This window comes from Podarcis tiliguerta (assembly GCF_965153285.1).
Source record: "Podarcis tiliguerta genome assembly, chromosome: 7".
NCBI lineage: Eukaryota > Metazoa > Chordata > Lepidosauria > Squamata > Lacertidae > Podarcis > Podarcis tiliguerta.
Window position 1 is genome coordinate 59,178,709 of NC_139540.1, and position 17,906 is coordinate 59,196,614.

Here is a 17,906-nt window from a genome sequence, read left to right on the forward strand (position 1 = left end):
AACAAATGTATTTTGTTTCATTATTTAGCCATACATCATGGCACAATCTTATTCTGAAAATTTGCCAGTTAAGGATCTATAAGATTCAGCAGAATATATTGGTAGAATACCAGATATGATACTGCCCGACAGATTCACCCATTTATCTGGCATCTTCCACCAGTATAATAGCTAAAGCAGAACACATGCTGTATCCTATACACATTCCAACAGTGGAACTTCATATCAGCCCCAGACCAAGTGCCAAGAAATTTCTCTCATTGACTTCAATGGGGGGTATTGTTAAAAACTGCTGCCTCTCTATTGATAACCACGCTACCCATGTTGCCACAACAGTGTGTAACATATGGTATAACGGTAAACGACCCCGGATGGTTAAGTCCAGTCAAAATCGACTATGGAGTGTGGTGCTCATTTCTGCTTTCAAGCCAAGGGAGCCACCATTTGTCTGCAGACAGCTTTCTGGGTCATGTGGCCAGCTTGACTAAACCGCTTCTGGCGCACAGGACACTGCAACAGAAGACAGAGCACACGGAAGCATCATTTACCTTCCTGCTGTAGCAGTACCTATTTATCAGGAAAGTTCCCTGTTCAGGGAAGTTTTTAATGTGTGACATTTTAATGTATTTTTAATCTTTGTTGGAAGCCGCCCAGAGTGGCTGGGGAAACCCAGCCAGATGGGCGGGGTACAAATAATAAATTTTTATTATTAAATTATTATGATATACTCATGCGGGTATGCTAGGTTGGCAGGAGCTAGGAAAAAGCAACGAGAGCTCACCCTATCACACAGATTCAAACTGCTGACCTCACGATCCACAAGCCCACCTGCGTCTCATAACATGTGGTGTAACTCAATACCAAACCACAGCATATCATCACCAATATATTAACCACATGCAGGGAAACCACAACTCAAGGTAACAGGGCATGCTACATGCTGCTACATTTCTCTGGTCCCACGCCATACACACTTAAGAGCTTGCAAGGACTAATTCTAGCAAGGGTCACTGTCTCCAAATTACTCATAGAAAACAGTGTATTGCTTCTCTGCCTAGAACCCTAACAGGTATATTATCTTTAGAATCCAGATACAGATATCCAACAGCAAACCTCACTCCAACAATGAGGGTGCCAGGATGGAGCACCCCACACAGGTAAGCAAGAGATCAGGGGCAACCATGACACAATGCAGAATTGTTCCAAATGCTTCCCTTGTCTCCCATCCCTACAGCAGCCATACATGAACACCGTGTCTTTCCTGAACCACATTGCTGTTAACAGTAAAATGTACTTTCAGCAGAAAGTAATACTTTCCACATTAAAGTGAAGCACTCATCCCAACATTGCAGGCTGTTAGCAAAGGCCAAGCACTCAAATTCAACTACTGCTCTTGAACCCCATTATCCCTAACGCATTGCAAGATCACACTCAGACTTCCACTGCAACCCCCAAGGATGAAAAAGGGGTGTGTACTCACAGTCACTGCAGGAGGAACACATGAGCACTTGGGTGGTACCACTCTCCCTTGTCTCTTTCTGCCTTTCTACCTATTCTGCATCCAGATTCAGCTACAATCCAGCTGCTGCCTACTACTCATTACTCTTGGTCTCCTCAGGCTGACTCTTCCGCAGCTACCACTGTAAGCTCCATGGCAGACAGTTTTGCAACAAGTGAAGATACTCCTAACATGAGGCAGGTAGGGCTGGTGCAAAGAACAGGACAAGTACCCTGCTGGAGTGGCATCTTGGCAATCCCAAATGTTTGCCTTTCCCTTGCAGGATTTACTGAGTTCTACCCCACCCTAGATGCTGATCAATCAGGGCTATAACTGCCACATGTGTTGTTTCCTTATTCCCAGAGATTGATAGATAAGGATTGCTTTTCCACACTCTAGCATGATCTGGCTTCAGCTGGCCTCAGGATGGAAATCACAGAGGCTGAGAGCTTGAAGGGTTTAGGAGTGGCCCTTCACACCTGTTCAGTCAAGGATCCTTTACCATGAGGTTAGAATGCCTCTTAGGATGTACAGCAGGGAATGAAAATAAAAGCAGGCAGTGAGCCCTGCACGGTACTATCCAGCAGAACCAACCTATCAGGCAAAATAGCAGGGTATGTAATGGATTGATCACATAGGTTGCCAGGAGTGAGGCAAACAAAAAGGACTGTTGGCCCATACACAGGCTGAGTTATTGGTACCATGCAGCACTCTTCTGATTAGCTCAGATGTGCCTGGTATGGAGTAATACTCAGATTGAAACTTGGGTCCTTGCATGTAAAATGTGAGCTGTTTCACCCAGCTAGGATTCCTTCTACATTCCTGGCATCTATGCAGGTGTTGAGGTTGGCAGAAGAGAAGACAAATGGCTCATTATGTGCTTGATTGTTGTCAGCTGTTATAGTATATGGTTTCAGGCACTGCTCCATGGTGTTTGCAGCATGACTTCCAAGTCCTGAAATCACATTCTCTTTTGCCTGACATGACTTTAACCAGGCATACAAAAGGGGGGGGGGAGGGCTACATTTGCCCTTTTTTCTGGTGGACCTGAAACTGCCACGTCCTGCTTCCCAGTCCAGTATTGTATACAGTGAGCCTCTGGAGGTTGATGCTGTCAATGCCTTTTGCTGCATGTGCTGACCCCTGGGCTGTGGAGCAAGAGTCTTTGTGTCACCAGATGATATTGAACCTTTGTCCCAGTAGGGCTGCATGTACTCTCTGCCTATATAGCTATGATGGTAACATACTGTGCAAGGTTTCCTTCTTTCATTGAGACTGTATGTTGTACTCATACAATAGTAGGTGTACGACACAAAGGGATTTGAACCCCTGGTATGCCTACAGACTGGCAGGGTCATTGCATGCTGTGCCTGGAGCTGATGGGGATGCAACTGGGGTTGTGCTCCTCTCATGCATTAATTGTCAATGTCTGTACAGGTGCAGGGGAGGCCAGCTCACAACAGAATGACTATGTGAAGCTCTACCTTGGGCCTCCAAAACAAACCCTAGACAGGGGAAGCATGTGGGCATTGTCACTGGAACAGTTTCCCCATGGTAGTGTGATGGGGGCAGTAATCTAACAACATCTGTGAACTCAGTACTGGAAAAGGCTCTTTTAGACTTCAGAGAGGCTTCAATGTTGGCTTAACTAAACACACACACACACACACACACACACACACTAACATGTAACACAGGACAAAACAAAGCAACGAAAATACACCGCAAGAAGAGTGAAGACTATAAAGAATAACACACAAAATTCTGAGTGCCAACTTGCAGAAATGTGAGTTTATGCCTTTTTTTAAAAAGCAAGAACTGTAAAATGGAATTCTCACTTTGGATAATAATTTCTGCCATTTTTGAATTAGCAGAATATTTATTTATTTATTTATTTTTAATAGTGGAAATAGAGTAAAGTAATAACATTTTTTTGATAACACTAATCTGGAAACATTGCCCAACTGCATGAAAACATATTCTACACTAGGATTTATACAAAGCATATATCTTATAGCAAGCATATAGTTTAATCATGCATAGACTACCGGTATGTATTTGAAACATTAAAAAATCAAAACTGCATCTTTCATATGACATTTTAGTCAAAACTTTTAAAAAATTAAAAGTGATTTTGATTGTTTCATTCTTCACATATGTGGGGAAATGCTCTTTTAAAAACATGGCTTTGCAATGACTGCTTTAAAAGCAAAAAGGAACACATCAGAAACCAACCTCTCATTTAAACATTACTAGCAGAAAAAAAGGTTCTGGATTGGTATACCACTCTTATACCACTCTTTTTCTCCAATCTACCAAATATGAAACAACCTGCTTCATGTTAAAACATGCTTGTAGTAAAGGATGCCAGCAGTCAACATTACAGAAATGATTCAACAGAAATGGATTCCTGACTACTGTTCTCTAATATCATATTTAATTTTAATGATTTCTTTTTTAAAGAAAGAAGTGTGTACTAGGCAAATTTTATCCAATGCCTGGCAATGCACATTTCTATGAACTCTTACATAATTACAGACCTAGATCATCATCAGCTTAGATTCATGCCTGCAAAATTTCATTTTATAATCAAGGCAAAGGAATAACAATGCCTGCTATAAATATGCAGGGATATTTTTTTTCATTTACTCTTCTCAGCTACATAAATAAGATCTCTAGCTATTCCACTATCAGAATACACAGTACAAGTCAAGCAAAACAAAAGCTCAAAAAAAGCTTACAAATTACTTTAACTGGCATTTTAATACAATAAGAGCTTTAAAGATGAAAACCATTAATAAACTTTCACCTACAAGAATTCTTCCGATTATTCTCAGTGGTTCCTGGAGAAGACATGGCAGAGAGAAACAGGCAAGTAAACAGAAGCACAGTGCTGATCAAGTGAAACCTCCAATTACTAAGCAGCTCTAGTGATGTACATCTTTCCCGTCGTAAAAGAATGATACTACACATCCATTCCCCCACTCGAGAACTACACAGGACAGACCACATCAACTGGTCATTCACATAAAACTGAAACAAACAAGGACAAATTCTTCCACTGCTGCTCCATAAACTGAACATAAGCTGTCAGGAGATGTGGTATTCCAGAATGCATGCCTATATCTGGGAGCTACCACATGCCGTTTGAAAAAGGGGTGGTAAGTGGTCATAAGGAATACACTAACAGCTAATACTTGATTGTCTAACAAAATGCAATACATTATTCAATTAAGCCACTGATGAACAGAATTCAATTTAAATAGGAACAGTTTATTTGGCTCTCACCTCCCAAAATTACCAATTATGATTGTGTTTAATAACCCTTCAGAACAGATTATGTACTAGTCTTGCTAGAAATGCATTTCCCCCCTTTTGCATGTGTGTGGTGTGCGCACACACGTGCATATACAGAGAGAGAGAGAGTCTGAACTTGAAAACACTGTGCTAATGTGCGATACACACATCACACAAATTATTCAATCACAGCTTATTATGATTTGCTCTGTTAAGCCAAATACTCATTAACATTCCTCTGCCTGATAATCTCAACAATGTGAGTTTTCACAATTTAGAAATGCTTTCTCAAGCAAAAAGCAAAAAACTTGATTTAAATGCAAGCATACAGTTAAACCTGTTTGTGCACAGTGGGAGAAAAAAGGGGGGTGCAAAGTGTTCTCTCCCAGATTTTAACTGCTCTTTTTATACCTTATCCAGTTGTACATTCTGAGCTACCCAGTATCATACATGCAACATTGTAATTGTGGGAGCATCATACATTTACACAGGAGCATTATGTTCCCTCTTTTTGCACTATTTTAAGGCTGCAATTTGAAGCTAGTTTCATTAACAGAAACATCACCTGCATACCCTCACTCGTCATCATCTGCTCAACAGGCAACAGTAAGGAATACACTGCGTATCTCAGTAAAGACATACAGAATAATTCAACATCATGCTATGCCAATCGTTCTGTCAGGGCATGCATTTCTACTTGCCATATGGAATAGCACTCCTCCCCCCCCCCTCACCATTCTAGGAGTTCTCCCAACTCCCCACCCCAAAACAATTTCAAGGGGCAAAGAGGGCAAGGGGGAAGCTCCATTGTGCAAGACACAAAGTTCTTGTTCAAGCTTCTACTGATGTGTCTCACTTGCTGAATCCCTGCCATACAGTATAATAATAATAATAATAATAATAATAATAATAATAATAATAATAATTTATTATTTGTACCCCGCCCATCTGGGTGGGTTTCCCCAGCCACTCTGGGCGGCTTCCAACAAAGATGAAAAATATATAACTTGCAAAGTTCAGAAAGAGGTTAACATTAAAATTGTCATTAAAATTATCCAAGATATCCCTACCTCCCACCACCAACCTAGAAAAAAAAACCACTAGAAGTACAGTTGAAGGCTCATGTCACTAGAAATGGAGGATATAAAACAGAACTAATCATATATATCTCAAGGCAATTATATCGGATCTTATAGCCACCAAGACCATATAACACGGGTCCTGAAAGACCTACATTGGCTCCCAGTATGTTTCAGAGCACAATTCAAAGCGCTGATGCTAACCTTTAAAGCACTAAACAGCCTCAACCCAGTATACCTGAAGGAGCGTCTCCACCCCATCGTTCAGCCCAAACACTGAGGCCCAGCACTGAGGGCCTTCTGGCGGTTCCCTCTCTGTGGGAAGTGAGGTTACAGGGAACCAGGCAGAGGACCTTCTCAGTAGTGACACCTGCCCCGTGGAACGCCCTCCCATCAGATGTCAAAGAAATAAACAACTATCCGACTTTCAGAAGACATCTGAAGGCAGCCCTTCCTGCTTAGGGAAGTTTTTAATGGTTGAAGTTTTATTCTGTTTTTAATGTTCTGTTTAAATCCGTCCAGTGTGGCTGGGGAAACCCAGCCCGATGGGCAGGGTAGAAATAATAAATTATTATCATCACCATTATCACCATCATCAAGTGTTTCCTCTTACCACAAGCTTTTACTGAGAGTTTTAATTAACATTTTAGTTTATTAATCAGCAGGTGGCAATTTTAATAGTAAAACACAGGGATTGTGGTTTGTTTTGCTCCAACCAGGATCAATAAGCCAAGAACATAGCTGCGCTACAGATCATGGTTTGTCAGGAGCACAACAAACTAAGATCCTTGGTTCAGATTTAACACTAAGTCAGGGATAATAATTTGTTCCCTTCCAGCATGAGTAGAAAAAAGAGAAGCATGTACAATTCACTAACGTACAGTAAGCCATGATTTATGGCTTACAGTGACATGCAAATGCAGCCAATATATTTGCAGCATGGTTAACAACCTCAATCTAGTCTAGTGATGTTTATCCCTGCGCAGTATCAGTAACACAAACAAATACAGCATCGTGTACTTTCCCTGCCAGTATCGTACTTTCAATGGGGGGGGGGGGATGAGTGGCAGCCATGTTGCAAATAAAACCTTTAATTAGATCCAGGATTCATAGAAAATGGTTAGGACTTCTCAGATACATCTACTCCCTCATAGACAATTCTGGATCACATCACTATTTAAGACATATTTCAAGACCAGTTCTCATCTCCACATGAAACTGTTAGAAAATATTGAAAACTTTATTACAATTTTTTTCAAAAGATCTGAACGGGGGGAGGCAGATTTCAGCTGGCATTGCCTATTCTACTAAAAATATCTGTAGCTGAAACTCATATTGCAATTTAGAACAAAGAAATAATCATGTATGCCTTACAGCTGAAATGGAAGTGTCCACTTGAATACATACATTTGGAAATCACTGACATTTTATGGCAGTCAAAATTAGTTTTTCAATAATTACAATAATTGCTTCACAGGAGAAAAAAAATTAACTATTATATGAAACTGGGAAGTCAGAAATATATATTTACTATTCATCATCATTGTAGTTTACAACAGAGCTGCCCAAATACACACAGTTGTACAACTTTATTAATATTAACTTTAATTGCTAACCCTTTCTATATCAAATGATCTAAGAGCAAGTTATAATCCATAAAATAACATAAACGACAAAAATCAATACAGTCGTAAATATAAATTAAATATAAATTAATCCTTGGAATATCGAAAGCAACCAATTCCTCCAATTTCTATATTGAGTTTTAACATATGCCAGTGACGCCATTCTCCTCTTGTCAGGGACTGGTACATTCAGACAGCAACCAGGACATCCCAGAAGACATGCAAGGCACTGAGCAGTCGTACCTCAGAAGCCAAATGGAATCCATTCCAGAAGGTCGTTCGACTTCCAGAACATATGGAAACCAAGGCGCAGCTCCTGCAGCCAACCAGAAGCCACGGAACACACACTGGACGTTCAGGTTCCAAAGAACGTTCGCAAACCGGAACACTCACTTCCGGGTTTCTGGTGTTCAGGAGCCAAAACGTTCGAGTCACAAGGCGTTCAACTTCCGAAGTATGTCTGTACTGATTTTTGTTGCTGACAAATTTTATGCAAACAGCTCAAACAGAGCTGCAGCTAATGGCCCCCAAATACTTGAGTGAACAGCCAGGTCTTAACTTGGTGCCAACATGAAACTAATCGCAGTGCCAATCAGGCCTCCAAGGGGGCGGGGGAATTCCACAACTGGGGTGTCATAACAAATAGGCCATCTCCCACAACTCCACATAATGCCCAGCTTTCAGAGGTGGGATGCAGAAAAAAGACCTCATTCCCAATAGACCTCTCTAGGCTGAAGGGTATAAAGAGAGCACACTCCAGGAAGCATCAAGGTTCGAAGTTCTTTAGAACTTTGATGCCATCACTAACACCTTGAAATCAAATGGAAACATACCAGGTCCTAGGACAGATAATTAAACAGTCAGCCTAGGAGCACTTAGAAAAGGATGCTGTGATTACTAACAGCAAGCATGGGTTTACCCCAAAAAAAGTCATTCCAGACTAATCTTATGCCTTTTTTGTTTGGATAGAGTTACTTGCTTGATGGATTAGGAGAATGCTGTGGAAGTAAAGCATATTGATTTCAAGTAAGGCTTTCAACAAAGTCCCCCAAGATATTCTTTTGTAGGAGCTGGTAAAATGTGGGCTAGACAATGTTACTGCTAGGTGGATTTGTAGCTGGTAGACTGACTGAATACAAGACTGCTCACCAATGATTCTCTGTCACCCTGGAAAAAAGGGGACAAGTGAGGTGCTGCAGGGTTCTGACCTGTGCCCAGTGGTTGTTACAACATCTTTATCAATGACTCAAATGAATAGAGGAAATCTGCAGATGGCACCAAGCTGTGAGGGGTTGTTGAGAGAATCTTTATTGCAGTCCAAAGACCCATAGAGTAATTTCAGAACAAAATACAGTTAGGACAGCCAGCCACACAAGAAAGAGAAACTGAGGCGGTCATTTTGTTTTGTCTTAAACATGATAATCTTTGTTTCTTATAACTTCTGAAAGAAACTTTGCCACAGCCAGTGTAATATCATTAGACCTGTCATCCAAAATATATTTAATATGGGAGGCTTCCGATTTTCCTGGCAAATTTGCTAGTAGGGGTTTAATCAGTTGGTCCCTTGCTTGCTTGTACTGCCCACAATGCAGTAAGATATGCTTCATACACTTGACGTCCTGAGAACATAAAGCCTATTCTGATAAGGGATGCTTCTCAGTCTACCATTTAGCACTTCCGATAGAAATACATTTAGTCTGGCTTTGGTAAATAAACGCCGATAGGTTGGTACAGACAGGTTCCCAAGATATGAGGATATCTGAAAGGCGTACCCATATTGGATTCCTGGGGGGTAGCTAATGCCTCAGAAATAGAATCAGGATTGAATGCGTGCTTAACAAATTAAAGAAATGGACTCAAACTAACAAAATGAATTTCAATACTCAGTCCTGGGATCCTCCAGCACTAACTCCAAGACTACCTTGGTCAGGAGAGAATTCTAGGCAGCAGGATGGATGGTACTGCAACAGTATCCCTATTATCTCTCTATAGTTCAATGTGAGGTACAGACCCACATAACCCTTAGCAGAATGGATGTGTCTCCTCACAAGAAAGATAGACTCACTGTGGATTCCTGTGACACACACCCTGACTAACCCTCCAATCTGTTTTGAGGCTGAATTGGGTACCCAGGTAGAAAGAGCTGAGCTGGATCAATTCTATTCAGCCTGTCCATCCAGTTCTCAATAATACATGTCAGGTCAGCCCCCAATGGACCTGACATTTAGCTGCAGCACTAGATCAGAGGGCAGGTTGAATATATAAACACGCTAAATTCTATGCAACAGAAGACAGCTATGATATATGCCACTGACTTTCAAAACTCAAACCTAAAAGATTTTTTTTAAAACATAGTTTATATTGTTCACTCTATAATGCAAGGATTAATAATAGCACAGAATTACATTTACCTACTCTTTGGCCATCTACTAATGGAGCCTGAGTTTAAAGCTGTCATGACAAACAAGACATTTTCAATACCAAGCTAAAACAATGTGGCATTTTATATAACGTGCCACTTGTTATCTGTTGAAGTTAATTGACTGTGTTATGCAATAATAAAATCACTCATTTAGCTAAGCAAAATCACACATTTAGCAATTGCTAACAATTTTTAAAATGGCAGGTTAATACTTTGTGCCTCATACATTTTGTCTCAACAAGGTGTGCATCATAAGGGCCCACAACAGCAGGAAACACAATGCCACACTATGGACTAGTAGTCATCCACCATAGGCACAATGCCCACATGCAACATTCTTAACAGCATTCAACATCTCAGGCCAGTTAGGAGGATGAAAAGTCTGTACACACCTCCTATATCCCTTTCCAGCCTCCCCTTTTCACTCAGTCAAGGAGTTCAAACTGTAGGATCACTGTTTATTAACTTCACTACCAGCACAACAGAGCATTACTTATTTACTTCAACAAGAAACATACATAGCCAGGAAGACAGAGTAAGACACTTGTTTGCATTATGATAGCTAAAGCTGATCTGCAGAACTGGTCTGCCAGAAGTTAAGCAGTGCAATACAGAAACAAATGTGAAATAGATATCTTTTGTTACATTTGATTTTGTAAAAGTTGTCCGGGGGGCGGGGGGGGGGAGAGAGAATTTGAATTACCTTTGAAGATCTCAAGTTCTTTCCTGTAAAAGGGGGGGAGGGAAACAAAACAAAATGCATGATCACAAGTTTAGCTGCACAAAATGTTTTGTCAGCAACAAGAAAAGAATGTAAGGTTGTGTGATTTTTATAAGTACAGTGGTACCTCGGGATGCAAACAGGATCTGTTCCGGAGCCCCGTTCACACCCCGAAGCGAACATAACCCGTGTCCGCGTATCACGTTTCGGAGCTTCTGCGCATGCCGTCATTTTGACAGCCTGCGCATGCGCGTGCAAAACGCAGAAGTAATGCGCTCTGTTACCTCCAGGTCGCTGCGGAGCGCAACCCGAAAATGCCTAACCCAAAGCGTATTCATCCCAAGATATGACTGTATGTTCAGTATGTAAGACTGCTTTTCATAATCAGGGTGTGTAAAACAGCATTATTATACACAATAAATTCATCTCAAGTCAATCAATAGTTGATATATTTTATTCCCACTGACTGCAAAAACAGCTTTGAATGAACAGTATAACCAATTAATCTGTGCAAGAACTTAAAAGCAAGTAATTTGAAATAGTTTAAGTATGTTTATCAAGTTCTAAAAAGTGCTTTCAATTATTGGCATTACTAATTTGGAGACAACAGAAGTCATATATCCAATCATATTAATAAAATAAGTATAAAGACTACTCTAAATGAACTTCAGAGTTGAAGGATTTAGTGTAATTCTACATTTTAGCATTTATTACTTGTAGAAAATTGTATGCATGATAAAACTGTAACAGAAATTGCTTGGGGGAAAGATGAAGTTCTAGAATATAAAGAACGGCAAAATACACAGTATCTTGGAGCCAAATGTACCTGGATGGCTACATTCAGAGAGATGGAGAAGCAATAGTCTATAAGGGTGCTGATTTCTACAAACATCTACCAAAGAAATGCTTTTTCTCAAACCAAGATCAATATTAGCAATGCTTAATCAAGGGCACAGTGGCACAGTGCTCATTTCTACATAATAAGGTAAACCTTTTCCAGTGCACCCTTTCTGATTAATTGTAAATAATTCCAGCCTGCTTCAAGTCAATATATAACATACAACATTCTTTGACAGAAGTAATCTGAGGAGCACCCATTCTTTCAAGAAAAATCTCAAAGGAGTTACTGGCAATTAGATTATATAAAAAAACAAGGCTGTGTCTTTCAACAAGCTGGAATTCCTATATTTAGTGCAACACTGAAAACTAGCATATATTGACTCTGGAGCAATGTCAAATCATGAATGTTGCCAATAGGCACAGCTGGCATTAGCGAATGTCATCTTCAAGGGAATGGTAGTTTTTTAAGCAAGAAAAAAAGGTTCAAGTCAGAAATGAATATTGAAATGAATTTAGCTATGTGATATATTTAAATTCTTTTGTTTCACATGTACAGTTAATATAACAGGACAGAGGAACAATGATAGGTGGTTTGGATTTAGGGTGACTCAGGTTCTAAACCCTGATTATTCACAAAGGAAATGCATTAAGTATCTCTCAACCTAATCACAGTATTGTGGTGAAGGTTGGATGAAAGTCCAATATAAATCACTCTTAGGCTGGGAATTAGGCCCCTTGAACTCATGTGTGGCTTCAAGGACACTTACTTTCTCCTTGCCTTGAGCACTTCAGGTAAGGGTAGCTTCTCTCCTTTGGGTAATTCACATGGATAATGAACACCAGAGAAGGATTATATACTCCTGCTCAGTCACCCTAAACTGGTGCTGCTACCTTTCAATTTCTTTAAATAACATACATTCTCCTGAGTAGAGGGGTGGGCTCTCCTCATGCCCACAGCCTGCTGAATAACAAGGACAAATTTTAATCAGTTATGCCACCTCAAATTTATTATGGCATAACTTTTTGTACACCACTTCATCAGGTGCATGGAATAGCATAAAGTTCTCTTTGGTTTTTGCTGCAACAGACTAACCTCTGGAAATGGTAAAACTACAGTTTCCCTGCAATGTTCAAACCTGAAAACTGTGATTTAAGTACACCGTACCAACTAGGATTGATCAGGGTTCATATGCAGTACTTGGCAGAACGAATTTCCTATGGGCTTGCTTCGCAAGACGAAAATGTCTTGCGAGTTCCTGTGATTTTTTTTCGCTCCCCACCCCCTTTTTCTAAGGCACTAAGCTGCTAATAGCCTTTTAGCAGCTAATCCGCTAATCCCTTAAGCCTTTAATAGCCGCTAATAGCCGCTAAACCGCTAATAGCGCTAATCCGCTAATGGGGTTGCTTCGCAAGACGAAAAAACCGCTAGACGAAGAGACTCGCGGAACGGATTCTTTTTGTCTTGCGAGGCACCACTGTACTATGTTCTTTCTTGAATGGCAGTTGTTAATAACATTCTGACAATAATGTATTCCATTAATTGAGTTCTCTCTCAAATTATTAGAACAGAAATTGGTTGGTAAGTCTTTGACAATAAAAGGCCTTCCTTGTTCTGTACAGTAGTACCTCGGTTTAAGAACAGCCCTGTTGATGAACTATTTGGTTTACAAACTCCGCAAAACCGGAAGTAGTATCCCAGTTTGCGAACTTTACCTCAGTCTAAGAACGGAATCCGAATGGTGGAAGCGCACTCGTGGTGGGAGGCCTCATTAGGGAAAGCGCGCCTCGGTTTAAGAACGGTTTTGGTTTAAGAACGGTCCTCCGGAACGGATTAAGTTTGTAAACCAAGGTACCACTGTATAAGTCATTTTTCACTCTGTTATCCTCCAATTTTGTTCATCTGGTTGCATCTTTAGATTTACGCGACAACAGCGGCAAGAATTTTGATTGCTAGCTATTGGAAAGAAGACAGCATCCCAACAAAGAGAGAATGGTTGGGGAAACTTTGTGAGTACCTGGAACTAGCAAAACTGACGGATATAATAAGGAGAAAATCCAAAACTATGGTTATGAAGCAATGGGAGTTTTTAAATGATTATTTACAAAAACAGGGCTTGACTACAAAAATCTGGTTGTGTTTAGAATAATCTTGTGCGTAATATAAAAAATACAAAGTGAGACATTAAAGAAATCCAAAGGGAAAATATGAAGAACAGAGGATCTGACGAACGGATTATCAAAAACGCATGAGGCAAACGGTGGGAGTCTTTTTTTAAAAAAAACCACTTTATTTAAGGTAGATAAGGACAAGATGAAATTATACAATAGAATATAAATATAGATGGGAAAGGCTATGTATAGTGAATACTTATCTATAAATAACTGTAAATATGAAAAGAGACAAAGTATTCTCTAAGTTTTTTCCTTGGTTATATGTATTTTCTTTTTCTTTTGTATTTTCTTTTGTTGTAAATATGTATGTTTTCTAATTTGTACTTCATAAAAATTTGTTTTAAAAAACACATTTTTCCTCCAAAAGAGTTCACCATCTTATTTGGTGTAAATTTAACACATAATTCCAGTTCTTTTCTTCAAGGGTATAAGCCCTACGATGCAAATCACCTCACTAATGTGTCTCCAGAGTATGTCAAAATATGTCCTTTAGAAATCAAATAGCTTGGCTGCAATTCTAAATCCAACTGGCCTGCTAATTAAATTAAACCAGACTAAGTCATGATCACTTGATCCAAGTTTATTCCTAACACCATTTATCTTATCCTCACTATATGTCAGCAGCAAACCAGACACTACCTTTTCCCCCAAGAGGTGAGTGACAACTTGATGAACCAATTTATCATTTAGCTCACCCAGAAATAGCTGGTCCCTGCCATTGCTAGAAGCATTTGTTTTTTCATCTGTACCAAAGAAATGGAGTCCACAATTACTATGCAATGCCCTTTACTATGAATCAGAGCAATGTTGACAGAAGATGACTAATAAGGCAGATCAAGTCACTGCAATTAGTAGAAGACTGAAGGCCTAAAATACCCAAAGTGAAACTTTTTCTAGCACATATTCAGCACAATCTTAAGCATGCTTACTCCATTGGGGCATAAGACTACAAAGGGGCATAAGACTACAACCTGAATCTGAAAGCCAACTGCAGGCAGATAATTCCTTTTCATGAAGGATTCTGGGACCTCAAGTTTCCATTCTCAGACAAAAAGATATTTAAGATGAACATATATATGCACAGAAAGAAGGAATTCACAATCAATAATATAAAAAATAAACCTTTAAAATCATAATAAACTCACCGTTTAGTCTTTTTGTAATTTTCAAGCTGTAGTACTTGCATATGCTTGTATCTTTCCAATTCACACTGTCCACAGAGGTCTTCAAGATAAAGTAAATGATTTTCCATTTCCTTAAAATTTGCTTCCAGTTGGACTGTGTAACAAGATATTCAAATACCAAAATAGGCAAACCATTAGGAACATAATTTGTGGTGATTTTAAAGAAAATTTTGCTTATCTTGGCAAACAAGTGATGTCTCAAAACTAATCACACTGACTGGGGATATGTCCAATGAGGAAAGAAGGTTCTTCTTCCCTCCTTTTCCCTTCCCACCAACACTCTCCCTCAATACTGGCCTAGGCTTCACTGAACAATCACTACATGAAAGAAGATCCATGTAGAAAAATCTAGTGACTTTATTCCATAAACGTCCTAAGGTGTAATATCCTATGGAGCACACACAGAAGGACCCAGTAGCCACCCATTATAGGGAGAAATCCCTTTCCACTCCACAACACTGATCAAGATGTTGTACGGAGAAAGAAGCAACACAGACTATCTGTGTCACACACACACCAACAGCATTAAACAAAATTTGGTGCTCCGTTATTGCCTGCCCTACTCATGTGGTTGTGAAATATGATGAGTGTTCACAGGCTCTTTACAGCATGCTACAGTTGTATGGTCTATGATGATCATCCTTGTTTTTACCAACAATTCACAACTCCTGATTATTGCATTGTTTTACTTGCACAACTGTAAAACTTTATATCTATGTTAATTGTACAATATGTTTTTGTCTATTCAAGGAACTGAGGAATCATTTAAACCCCACATACTGTTTGAGTAGGTTTTTATACTTACAATGTAGGGTATTTGATTATTTACATTAAACTATACCATTCAACAGGAAACAAGCAGTCTCAATAAAGGCAGGATCTTCTAAACTTGCATGCTCCACATATGCTGTGACACACACACACAGCCCAACACACACCATGGTTAGGTTGGAAAAAAAACACTTCAATAGGTTCCAATGAAATGAAATCCAATCAATTCCAATCAAATGAAACCAGTTGGTTAGGTTGTTGTTAATCTTAGTTGCTGGGGGAGGACACAATATTCATGGAGAGTGCAGCTTGGGAGGGGGGGGTGTTAACCCTACAAACCGCAGCTGCAATCCCCATTAATATCACCCCAAGAAATTAGACATAAAGCTAAAATGATTTTTCCCAAGCCCAATTGTTTTTGGACGGGGTGAATAGAAGCTGGCCTTTATGTGGTATGTGCTGATGAGTCACACTGTATGCATATAATATATGCAATGGTGCGGGGGGTACATGCAATATGAATTCTGGCCAAGCTAACTCTTGTTTTGGCCCCACCCACCACTGGCATGCAGTCCCAGATGATTGGCCAAGAGGGAACGTGGTCCTCAATGCTTCCCTCTTCCTCATTCTAGATAGTGATTTCTGGAAAAGTAGCAATCAAGCACCCCCTAGTGGAGACTTTACAAAACTCCAGATAGTTTACATGACCAGGGGTCCCTATTTTCTTACTACCTACAATGAATTTACAAATGCCAAGCACCTGCCAATTTACTTTTACTCTTTTTTTTCCAATTGTGCTTTAGAGAGCTTTCCAAATAGGAGAATAACAACTTCTCAAATACTAAAATAATGGCACCAGAGAAGATATCTTATATGATAAAAATTAACAAATGTACATCAATTAACCCCAAGAAGGTAGCAGAAACTTGGAATCAGTGTCTTCAGGCAATACTGAATGAGAGGAAGATTAACAGACTGAAGCTTAATCCAGACAACACAGACATGCTGTTAGTTTGGAATCTATCTGATTTGGATGGAGATATATAACCTGTTCCAGATGGGGCTGCACACTTCCTGAAGAATGAAGTAGACAGCTTGATGTAGGAGAAGTGGTTCTCCTGTATCCAATTTTAACAATAGAGGCCTATGTGGCATTTGCAGCCAAGACTAGCTCTCTACATTAGACTTCCCTTAAAGACAGTTTAGAAATTGAAATAGCGTGACCACATATTTGAATCTAACACTGGTTATCAATTTGTGTCTGGACTCAATTGAAGAAAGACTCTCCTCCCTGGAAGAGAGGGGAGTGGTTGTGGGCGGGAGCCCGAGCCCCGCCCCCTGCCTTCCCTCTTACCTGGCTGGTGCCCACGCCCATCAGCAGGCAACCAATCAGGTGCCGCTGAGGAGCCGTGTCCTCCAGCATATATGCTGGGCGCCAGCCCCCTCCCGGCCTCTCTTCTCGTCGATCTTCGTCCCGTCGCTCATGCTCTGGGACACGACTATTTAAAGAAACACCTTTGCCCACATTCATACATGGAATTAAATATAATCTTCCAAGTCTTGCTCTTTTATCTCCCAGGGTACCAGAGACAGGATCTTTCTGCAGCAACACCTCAATTATGGAACTTTCTGCCTAGGGAAATCTGGCAATCCTCCTCCTCCTGTACCTTGAAACATTCCTTAAAAGCATTATTATGAATAGTTTTAATTTTTGTATGCCAATTCTTATTATTATACCTTTAATATACCATTATTAAATTTTTAACTGTGATGTTTTAACATTTGTATATTCATAATTTTCAAAACTGCTTAGGGGAAAGCGTCCTAAAAGGTGGGACAAATCTTTAAATAAATAAAGCAGAACACACACACTTACTCAAGCTAGTGGTTGTAGATTCCAAATCTGCTAAAAAACCTGGAATTTGCTGGAGCTGTTCCTGAAGGTCTAGGAGACTGCTTCTCTTCTTCTCCCAGTGAGCAGAAAGCATCACAACTTCACTATCCACCAGCTGCAATGTTTAAAGCCAAGGATAAAACTAACATTATTAAATTTATTTTAACTCTCCAAACCTCTGATAGGGCTCATGAGTCAGCTGCCAAAGCCTTAAATAGCTACATATTTCAATTCACAATATTTTCAGTGCAAAATACAGATGAAACAGAGATTTCAAATAAAACAAAAATACTATTCAAAGTTATGCTAATGCACTATACTAAATATTTTTCCAAATTTGCAAAAGTATTCTTCAAGACATACACCTGGCCATGGTCTCTCCAAAAGTGAATGAATGAATGTC

General features: G+C 39.8%; 1 protein-coding gene across 2 annotated transcripts in view; it reads right to left on the reverse strand.

The window, feature by feature from the left end:
- DTNBP1 (dystrobrevin binding protein 1) overlaps window positions 1-17,906 on the reverse strand; it is a 44,476-nt gene that overhangs the window by 20,095 nt on the left and 6,475 nt on the right. For both annotated transcript variants that reach the window (XM_083449528.1, XM_083449529.1), the window contains exons 5-7: window positions 17,486-17,618; window positions 14,800-14,932; window positions 10,625-10,647 (exon numbers count right to left, since the gene is read on the reverse strand). In XM_083449528.1, the coding sequence (XP_083305654.1) occupies window positions 10,625-10,647; window positions 14,800-14,932; window positions 17,486-17,618 (289 nt within the window). The remainder of the gene's footprint in view (window positions 1-10,624; window positions 10,648-14,799; window positions 14,933-17,485; window positions 17,619-17,906) is intronic.